The sequence below is a fragment of the Pocillopora verrucosa genome, chromosome 11, assembly GCF_036669915.1.
Source record: "Pocillopora verrucosa isolate sample1 chromosome 11, ASM3666991v2, whole genome shotgun sequence".
NCBI classification, from domain to species: Eukaryota; Metazoa; Cnidaria; class Anthozoa; order Scleractinia; family Pocilloporidae; genus Pocillopora; species Pocillopora verrucosa.
Window position 1 is genome coordinate 17,214,453 of NC_089322.1, and position 11,343 is coordinate 17,225,795.

At 37.3% G+C, this 11,343-nt stretch overlaps 1 protein-coding gene and 1 pseudogene across 1 annotated transcript; both read left to right on the forward strand.

Moving 5' to 3' along the window:
* Positions 1-81: 81 nt before the first annotated feature.
* LOC131781514 (N-acyl-phosphatidylethanolamine-hydrolyzing phospholipase D-like) lies at positions 82-4,578 on the forward strand. Its single transcript, XM_059098182.2, has 4 exons — positions 82-990; positions 2,113-2,774; positions 3,031-3,145; positions 3,953-4,578. Exons 1-4 carry the CDS (start codon positions 763-765, stop codon positions 4,058-4,060), a joined length of 1,113 nt encoding a protein of 370 aa, XP_058954165.2. The 5' UTR covers positions 82-762; the 3' UTR covers positions 4,061-4,578.
* A 543-nt stretch (positions 4,579-5,121) lies between these two features.
* Positions 5,122-10,827, forward strand: LOC131781505 (N-acyl-phosphatidylethanolamine-hydrolyzing phospholipase D-like; annotated as a pseudogene).
* Positions 10,828-11,343: the final 516 nt, after the last annotated feature.

Genomic DNA, 11,343 nt, shown 5'->3' on the forward strand with positions numbered 1-11,343 from the left:
GACCAGACACGCACGTGACTCGAAGTCCGAAGAATATCCCGGAAAAAGCCGATCTTAGACGAAGCTTTGCCGAACTAATATCCTATGGGCGGCCGTCACCACCAAAAACACGAGGATGTCAAATAGATCAGAATGTACCATTCTACATTACGCTGAGCCATTTCATGCAACTCTACACCATTTGTGTGTACGCTGTACCATTCGACATGACGCTGAGCCATTTCACGCAACGCTATACTGTTTGTATGTACGCTGTACCATTCGACATTACGCTGAGCCATTTCACGCAACGCTACACCATATGTGTGTACGCTGTGCCATTCTACATTACGCTGAGCCAATTGACGCAACGCTACACCGTTTGTGCGTACGCTGTGTTACTCGACGTTGACCCGAGCCATTTGACACAACGCAACATCGTTTGTGTACTTTATTGCAAACGAGTGCCAAGCTATTCGCAATTGAGCTAGTCCATTTCACAATTATTTCATGTTCCAACTCGACATGGGCAACTAGACCGTTTATCATTTGGCTAAGCTATCCATGTTTAGGGTGTTCTGTTTCACGAAGGAAAACTAAACCGTCTATAATTTGGCCATGCCATTCCTTTATTAGTTATTCAATCCTGCAGCTGATCTTTATACCAGCTTTGTATTTGCTGATCTATTTGACATCCTCGAATTTTTGGTGGTGACAGATGCCCATAATATCCGAACCGCAGACAGTTCGGCTTTAGTTCTCGCGCGGTCATTCGAAGTAAACATGGCGATGGGGAAGAGCAGTGTCGACCAGTTTTTTGATGATAAAGTCGAACAGGAAAAAGAATCAGAAACCTTGCAAAGAGCAGTACAAGTAAATGGTCGTTATGTTGATCCTTGGGGTACCGCTCATATGCCATCATTGTTTCAGGTTCTTAGGTGGAAGATGACTGAGAAAAATGAACGAGGAGTTCGTGGAAGCTGGAAGGAACTGTTTCGTTTCAACACTGAGGTATTTTCTAAAAATAGTAATGCTCATCCATCTATCGTTGTTCTAAGTAATAAACTTTCATCGTGACAAACATGTTAAAAACATAAACTTGTTTAGTAGAAGGTGGATGAAATTGTTGTTGTAATATTTAATACTAATTGAAATTACGTAATGAGTCACTAAGTGTATTCATCTCAATAACTGATCATATCCCTTGTCGCCAAGATTTCCGAATATTAACCCATACTTCATCATACACACAGTAACTGGATTAAAGAAAACCATTGAGTGCTTTAACCCTTTAACTGACCAAAGATCTGATTGTCAATTCTCCCCTCTAGCTGCTTCACGTTTCCTTGTAAATAAGTTACAAGTTGGATAGAGTGACAAAAACAATACTTTACCATTGGGAAAACAGATTTGTTTTGCGATAGTATGGGGCAGTACGGAAATTTTACTAAAAGGAATATTTCTGTGATGTTTTGCTTTCTTGGTGAAATTGATGGTCGAACCTCGCAAATCTGCCGCATTTGAGTCTTAACACAAATTGAAAACCCGGCATTTGAAAGGTAATTTAATTTTACATCTGACCGATTTTTAAACAATATAACCTAATCAAGATCACGCCACTAATTACGTCTATTCTTCTTCGATGAAAAGCGCTACGTTTCGGTTGTCTGCACAAGAAACAATACTTTCGAACACTGTGTACACGGGGGATTACATGATTGACAGTTGGATTGACAGGCCTGCGTGAAGTTACGCATGCTCTCTTTCTCTTTTCTAGCTTATTTGCATTTTCCCATGCAACGTTTTTCAATGGGCACGATTCTGTAATGCAAGAATTTGTTGTTACATCAAGATAACAACTTCTACCTGAAAAGTTTGAGTATTCTCATTACATTTTTGCTGGACAATGTATGGATATTGTAGGGAGAAGTTACATGTGAATCACCTCTGGGAGTTAAAGGGTTGAGGACTACTTTGAATTGGAATAGAGTACATAAGGGTTTAATTAATACAGAAATCTCCTCTAGTCAAACTATTGAAATTTTTTTATTATCATTATCATTAGTATCATTTTTGTCATTGTTATTGTTATCACTGATTTCTTTTTGTTTCATTTTAACATTTTTCAAACAGGAGCTGGAGCAAAACCTTCCTGTCCTGACCCTCGACAGTACAGTTTTATCATCACCTCCTTCAGATAATATTCAAGTGACCTGGCTTGGACATGCCAGTGTTCTTGTTCAAATGGATGGTTTTAATATTTTAGCTGACCCCATTCTCAACAGCTACTGTGGACCCACACAATTATTCAGCATGACACGCTATAGACCTGCTCCCTGTACTGTAAATGAACTACCTAGAATCGACGCAGTATGCATCAGTCATGACCACTACGACCATCTTGATGTAAAAACTGTCAAAGAACTTCATCAGAGGTTTGGAGATCAGCTTAAGTGGTATGTTCCTAATGGGCTAAAATCATGGATGGCAAGCAGCGGCTGTAAAAATGCTGTAGAACTTGAATGGTGGGAAGAGGCAGAGCTTTCAAAGAAAACTGATGCAGAAATTCAAAGCCACAGCACTGTTAAGTTTGTCTTCACACCAACACAACATTGGTGTCGTCGCTCAGCCACAGATAAAAACCAGGTGTTATGGGGAAGTTGGACTATCCTAGGGCCTAAGCACAGGTTCTTCTTTGCTGGTGATACTGGTTACTGTAAAGGATTCAAGCAGATTGGAAAACGCTTTGGACCATTTGATTTTGCAGCAATACCAATTGGTGCCTACAAGCCAAGGTTGGGAAAGTCTATTTGTACTCTAATGGGAAAGACATAGCTCTGTTCACATTGCCTCTCTCTAAAAAGGAGTACATTAAGAAGACTGGGTTCTGAAGGGGAATGGGAGGGGGTGTAAATCCCATTTGGGATCCCAAACTTTGTTCAAATCCCGTTTTCCAGTCATTTTCTTATTGCTGTAGTTTACAACTTTCAATTGAATGTCTGTTGTGGTGCTAATTTCTTCATATTTTTCATAATTTTAACTTTTTTGCAGATGGTTTGCACAATTTGCACATGTTGATCCAAAAGAAGCTGTTTGTATTCATGAAGATGTTCAATCTCACTGTTCCTTAGGAATTCATTGGGGAACATTTCCCACCGGAAAAGAGGTATTGATACATCATTTTAATTCTTCTATCTTCTAGGATCTCAGTTGAAATTCTCTCTTCTGAGTCCAATACATTCTTTCCCATTTTAATGCCTGAGTTGTACTTGTCTGGGAAGAATTGTAAAGAGGCCATTAAGCGTTTGATCTCTCCCTACCCTTAAAAGGTTAAATGTGTAAGTTATTTGACATTCACACATCAACAGTTTAACTAGAGAGCTGTTTTGCTTTATCAGTTATAGACATTGGAAGTGCTACTTATGTTAAAGTTGTCGTTTGTCAGAATTGGAAAGTTTCCAGTCTTTCCCAGCACCTGTACTCTATTAAGCTAACTTCCTCCAACTTTTATTGGTTTTTGTTTTCTCACAATCCTTTTGCATAAAATGTACTGATTTTGTAAGGAGAATTTACTTCATAATCATCACTCTGGAGTTCAAAGGCTAATAAAAAGTAGGGAATAATTTCTGAAGTAAATTTACTGAGTGCAACAGAGGAGTTTGTGCCAATTTGATAATTCCACTGTTAAGAATTTCTGCAATTTTTGCAGATATTCCCTTTTTTGTGTTCAAGTGTGTGTCACTTCTTAGAAATAATGTTTTCAAATTCTGTTGTGCTTCTAAGTAGCTATCTGAGAAAATCTTTCTTGCAGCCATTGTCAAATTAAACAGCGGCACTAAGTCTTGTTTTCGCTTCGGAAAATGGAGATCAATAAGTCACCACAACAGACACAGTTACAGTAACTGTTATAAGAACCATTTTTGGTTAATTACAGATTAATTTTTTATTCCATTTTCTTTTACTTACTTTGTAGCATTATATGGATCCACCTAAAGATCTTAGTGAAGCACTCAAGGAAAAAGAAATACCAGAAGACAGCTTCTTTACCATGAAACATGGAGAAACCAGAGTCATAAAATGAAAAAATGACAACCACAATTGAAAAGGGTACTGGGAAATTTCTGCTTAAAACTGGAGGATTGAAATCTTTAGTAAAGACCCAGTCTAAACAAAATTGCTTACAGAATAAATTTTGATATTCATGATGAATTTTGGGTTCATAATAATTTTAAATTAGTTAACTCTGCCTTTTCCTTTGTTCCAGATTTTTTTAGTTCATTGAATTTATTTTTATTTTCCATCACATATAAAAAAACAACAATTTACAACAACTGACTAAAAAAAAAACAAGAGATAAGCTAATTTAACTTTGTTCCAGTTTAAGTACCATGGCCATATTGTAAACAAAGGAAATACAAAACTAGCTAATTTTAAATTACTTTGACCCAATGTCCTAAGGCTTTTAAACTACAACAAAATAAACATATTGCTTAACTGTAATTTTTATCATTATTATTTTGGCATCTTAATTAAGGTCCAAGAAAAAAATTATGTAAATTTATATGAAAAATGCACTATGAAGAATAAAGATTTTATTTCATTTGTTGGAGATGAATCTGTGTTATCCAATAAATAGCTTTGTCACTTATGGGAGTAAACGGTTTAGATATGTGTAGGATTTCATTTATAATAAATTGGTATACTGTTCTCTGCCAACTAAGAAAATATTACAAAATTTACATAGAACCTCGATATCTGCAAGATCTACCTTACGTGTTAGGAAGCTCATTAGCTGACCTCAAGAAAGTCAGGATGATACAGAATGTGACACGAAAGTTGATGGAAGTTACCAAAAATATTCAAATTAACAACTAATCTAAACATTTTCATGGGTGAGGAGCCTAAAACATACTATGGATGAATTCGTTTGCTTGATCCTCGGAGCGACTCACGGTCGAAATATCTCACATTTCGACCGGAACATCCGTAAAAATATTGGAATTTTTCTACATCAGGATATTCCTGCACCAAAAATAACAAATCATTGGCGGAAAGTGCGTGGGAGGGTTGGAAAACACACACCGTCGATTACTAGGCGCGCAAAGCATTCTAGAAAAACATCATTCATGTTGAGGCGTTCCTTCACTGCTGAGGCGTGACGTTTCAGCGTCTACATATTAACTGTACCCGGCACAATTGAAAGCGGAAGTGTTGAACGAAGCAGGATTTATGCCTATCTCGACTTTTCTTCGAGTTTCATTTACACTGGGCTTGATCTAGTAAATCTTTGGAAGTTAAGCTTCTAAAACTCAATCGATAAAGGTAACATTTTATTATTTTTCTGTTTTCATATGTTTTCATGTCTTCGTCTGTGGAAAAAAAACTTTAAAAAATTGGGATTCATCTATTTCGCTCTGGTTTCTTTCTCTTGTCTCTGAAATCTAATTTTGCATTTAATTTTACGTGAAGAGCTGTTCTCACAGGTTTTTACAAAGAGAGTGAATGTATTCAGCAAAGCTGGTGTATAGAAAATGAATTAATTTCATATTCGGTCTTATAACTAGTTCTGATGACGTAAATTTACACCTACATAACCTTTTACGGTTTCAAGCCACATATTTCTTCCGTTTTTTATTTGAAACCAGTTGTATTCTAGAAATAATCGTTATTATCCGAACATGTGTTTCCTTCTACGTCAAAACAGGTGCCTATGTTGGTTCACTCTCAAGTAGGAGGGTTGACCACTCCCTGAAGGTTTCTGAGTCATCCTCTGTCATTTTTTCTATCATCCATTGTGCCTTGCAGGGGTCTTACATTCCCATGTTAACTGTGTTGTCTGCCAGTGCTTTAGAAATGAGTCAGGGCAGGAGCCTGTTACTAATGGGCTCTTGGTTACCACAGGTCCACCCTTAAACCTTGCTTTGTAATGGCTGAAATTCAAGTTTTGGCAGTGTTACTTTTTTGTCTTCTTTGGAAACATCCTTTACTGTCACAGTGCCTTTCTTCATCCAAGAGTATAGATGGATACTGATAAACTGTTGTGGAATCCTGACAATCCAAAGGGAGACTTGTGACTGAATATCCCTTCACCCAAGGGTGTTAGTAATGCTTCACAGATTAGAGAATTCTGCTATTATGCAGAATTGACATACTGAATTTCCATTTCCTGAGCTTTTTTTTCCATCCAGAAGTGGAGAATATTCTCCAACCTTTTAACTTATAATTCTCCAGTCACCACCTTCCTTAACCCTTTAACTCAATGTAACTTCTCCCTATTATATCCACACAGAATTTAGCAAACAGGTAACGAGAATACTCAAACTTATCAGGTAGAAGTTGTTATCTTGATCTAACACCAAATTCTTGTCACTGATTTAATAGGAAATGTGTAGCAGTAAGAGGGGAGAATTAACAATCAAATCTTGGGAGTTAAAGGGTTAATGCTTTAACCCCTAAGAGTGACTAGCTTTGAACTTCTCCCAACAGTATCACCACTGAATGAAACATTTAAGTCTTGAGAATAAAGGAAATGATCACCAACTTAAGAATCTATTGATGGTTAAAACAAATTCCACTTATCAGCTCCTTAGTAATTTTTTGGAGTACAGCGTAAAGAATTTGATGCATATTGATTAATGAAAACTGCATCCTATCCTGAAGGGTTAAATAACATTACCTGACTAATTGCAAAATGGTAGAAATCCTTCTGTTCAGGAAAACTCTCAGTTCATTGTGCTTCTTTCTTAATGCAACAAATCATAGATTTGGCTTGGCTTATGTTACCCTTCTTATTTTTAAATCTCTTTATTTCCCCCTTGAACAGCTTCAAACTATGGGCTCACAGCTAGAAAAACAAGATGACAAGATTGCAGGAAATGAAGAATACCCTGAAGCTAAAAGAGAAAATGGAATTTTAAAATACCTTGGGGAGGAACAAATCCATCAGGACTAACAGCACTGAAATGGTTCATGACTTCAACAAACAGAAGTGGTTTACCAGGATTCATGGTTTCAAGTTTCTATAATTATGACAATGAGGTGAACTGTCCAGCTCCTTTGAATTGAAGTGATTTTTTCTTTGGTGACGATTTTTATATGATTTATTTAAAAACAAACACTAATAACATGATAACATGATTTCTCAGTGGGCAGGATGCAGCACTCCACCTGGTTGACTGTTTGCATCATGTTCCAGGGGGAAACAATTAGCTCTGAAAGTGTCCCTTACCACCCCTGGGATGATTGAGCATTTGCACATTGTCAAGGATAACATTTTCAGGGATAAAAAACTGAGGGGAGATGGGGCAAGGGGTGGATTAACCTTCAGTTGATGACAAATATGACAAGTTCGGTGAGCTCATCCTAAATCACTAACGTAAAGCAACTACAGGCATCAATGCCTTTTCAGGATGGGAAACTGATCCATCAAAGGTAACCTCCCCCAGCATTTTTTCCCATTTCCAAACAATTTCTGTGCACCCTTTTACATCCATTGATGGAGAGAGATTGCGTAAAAGTAAAGTGTCTTGTCTAGGAATGCAACCATAACAACCTGACAGGCGGTCCATCAGGGACCTTTGGATCCCAACTCCAACATGTCAACCACTAGACTACCACAGTCACTATACTACTTGTTATATGCCTTACCTGTAGAGATGCTATGGCCTCAAGGTTAGCCCTTTAACCCCTGAGAGTGACTAACATTTAATTCCTCTTTACAACACACCCCTAAATCAAACATTAAGGTCATGAGAATATAGGAGATGATCACCAACTAAAGTGGCTCTCAATTGTTGAACAAATTCTCCTTGTTAGAACCTTGGGAAATGTCTAGAGAGTAGTATGGAGAATATGCATACTGATGTAAAGGGAGTAAAGTGTTAATGCACTGGATTCTGGTTTGCAAGTTCCAAGCTCAAGAGCTGGCAGGGTCATTGTATTGCATTCTTGAACAAAACACTTTACTCCCACAGTGCCTCTCTTCACAGAAACGGGTACAGGTGAATTATTAGGAAAGCCTGATGAAATGCAGGGGGTAACCTTGTGATAAGCTGGCATTCCTTCCAGGAGGGAGTATTACTCCTAGTCACTTCATTTTACAGAAACCAGGACTAACTCTGGCTGGATGAGCCATTTAGCTTGCTTACAAATGTAACCTTACCCTGCTTACCTTCATGTGTCACCTTGTATGTTGATAAACTTTTATTTTCCCGCTACAACTAAAACAGCAATTGGTTGAGATCCTACTTAGTCCTACCTTAACTCCAAATGTAATGTATAGGACACTTTGTTTTATTCTTTATAGGAATTAAACACCAATCTCCCAGTTCTGTCTCCAAACAAAGCTGCTTTAAATTCTCCTCCACCTGATGGTCTTCAAGTCACCTGGATTGGTCATGCCACTGTCCTGGTACAGATGGACGGTCTCAATATTCTCACAGACCCAGTCTTTAACAGCTACTGTGGAATGACTCGCATGGTAGGTGTGAAACGGTATCGTCCCCTCCCTTGCACTGTGGATGAACTTCCTGACATTGATGCTGTGTGTATCAGCCATAACCATTATGATCATCTTGATCACACAACTGTCTGTGATTTAAACAAGAAGTTTGGTAACAAAATCCATTGGTATGTGCCAATGGGGCTTCATAAATGGATGTCAGACTGTGGCTGTGAAAATGTTGTAGAACTTCAGTGGTGGGATGAACATTCTCATCCTAAATTCACAGATCAGGACAAAGCAGTCAAGTTTGCTTTTACTCCAGCACAACACTGGTGTCGCAGAGGGATAAATGACAACAACAAGGTTCTTTGGGGAAGTTGGTCAATCATTGGTCCACAACACAGATTTTTCTTTGCCGGTGACACTGGTTACTGTCACATCTTTAAACAAATAGGCAAGCGATATGGTCCATTTGATCTGGCAGCTATACCTATTGGAGCGTATGCACCAAGGTATGGTGTAAAACCTTTAAAATGCTTATTTATTCTTAGGAAGGCAAAACGCACACCAACTGTAGCACACTGTTTTAAGTGTCACATACCTCTACAGTGAAGTTTGTGCCAAATTATTTGAGTCAAGTCTGAAACACCTGAGGGGCATAGAAAATACCCCTGCTCACATTTAGAAATATCACTTCAAGGAAAGCCCTTTTGCAAAGATTTTGTTGAACATTTAAATCAGTATATTACCCCTGACAGTACTTGATTTTCTATGTTGAAATGTTTGTTCTGAATGATCCTGTTTACTAAGTTTTGCTCAATTATTGATATTGAAAGTGTAAAGTTGGACTTTTGCTTTCTTGAAAGAGGGCTTATGCAGTTCCAACATGTTGATCCTCAAGAAGCAGTTGAGATACATGAAGATGTCCAATCAAACTTCTCTCTTGGCATTCATTGGGGAACCTTTAATTTGTCATATGAGGTCAGTAGTGTCCTTCTGATTTCAGATGAAATTTTTTCCTAGTGTGAGACAGGAAGGTGCAATGGCTATTGATTAGCCCACTGGTCACCAGATCAGCAGGGCAGGGTTTGAGCCCTGAACAGGTGACTGTAGTTTATTTGCATGCAAGCAATGGACACTCATCACTTTTCTTCACCTTGGGGTACACATAGGTAACTAACAAACCATTTAGGAAACCTTGAAAATTTGATGGGCGGGAGGGGGGGAGTGGAAAGAGGGGTAACTTTTTCTGTACTAGCATCCATTATGATTCAGGAGCACCACTCTTAATAACAGGGTTCATACAGGTCCTGGAAAACCTGGAAATCTTCTTAATTCAAGCAATAACATTTTCAGAACTCACATTTTAAGAAATGTATGTAGAATGTAAAGAGAATTGATTCTAAAATCTTGCGAATGAAAGGGTTTATGGTGAAATTTGGTACAAACCCTGTAGTTACTTGGTGCTGCAGAAACTGAGTTAAGAAATGTATAGAGAACAGTATGGAGAATATGCCTACTGATCGATGTTAGGGAGTAAAGGGTTAAGATGGTGATAACATAAAGTTATGTCATGCTGATGGTAAGGTTGACAATTAGTCATATACAGAATTAAAATTTCAATGACCATAATTTTAGTTCTTTTTGTTTGCAGCATTATCTTGACCCACCAAAAGAACTGAGTACAACACTGGACAGAAAAGGAATTCCACAAACAGAATTTCACACCATAAAACATGGAGAGACCAAAGTTATCACAAGTGAAGTTACAAAACAGGCTCAAGCACGACGCAGTGCTGTTGTCTTTGAATCCTCGCACTAAAAATAAATGTCTACAAAAAAAATAGTAACTTAGTATTAACCAGGCATGAGGGCTATTCTGGGGAATATTTGCCAGAGGTTGTGACAGTACAGACCAATAAGTGCAGTGAGGTCTGTATGAAAATGACCAAGGACTATAATTCCCCTGTGCAACTCGAGCAAGCAAGGTTAATAACTAATTTATTTATGGCACCCAAACCAAACTTGTTTATTTTTAGTTTGCTGGCTTGCAAGAACAAAAATACATGGTTTATGGCTGTATATTAAGGTCTGTATAGCAAACTCTGGAACAAGTAAGAACCCATTAAAACACTGGTTTACCTCAAGACTACAATGCCATTTAATAATTAATTAATACAGAAGATATCATAGATATATATTCCCTTTTTGTGAGGGGTCAAGTTTGAAGAGTTTGTAGATTATAGTGCTTGAACTGTTATGAATCTAAAAATGTGTACAGTTGGAGATTTACTAAAGGTCATCCAGGAAAAATATTGTTTGCATGAGACAAAACAAATATTTGAGGATTTGAAAATGTTGATTCGCTCTTTAAGAGCTTTGAATTATCTCAAATTCTAATTGTTATTATTATCAAATCAGTTGTTAGGATGGTTTTATATGATAGATAACCTGTTTAGAGACAACTTTTTAAGATAAAATTGAAACAATTCCTCATCAGGTATTCATATTGGTTTAAAAGTTTTGAATTAGATATTTTTTGTCTTAAAAATTTTAATGCTAGTTTATTTATATATTTATTTTGTTCCCAATTGGCACCAACTGCTCTGTAGTGTTATGTGATGCTTAATAAAGTTTCTTACCAACCCAAGCTAGGCAGATTGATGAATGCATTTTTCTTATTGAGATTACATAAAGATAAATTAATTTATGCTTTGAATGCTGCAGGTCATCCCCACAACTAAAAGCCAAATGAAAAAACTGCAAATTCAAACTAGCTAGACTGGATCATTAGCATTTTTACACACTAAGTACACACAACTTGTTTCTCTTTTGAATTCTAACTGACTTATAAAGTCTTTTTCCCCATTGGCTGTACTAATTACTGTTTTATAAAGAAACAAATTGTTTTACACCAACAC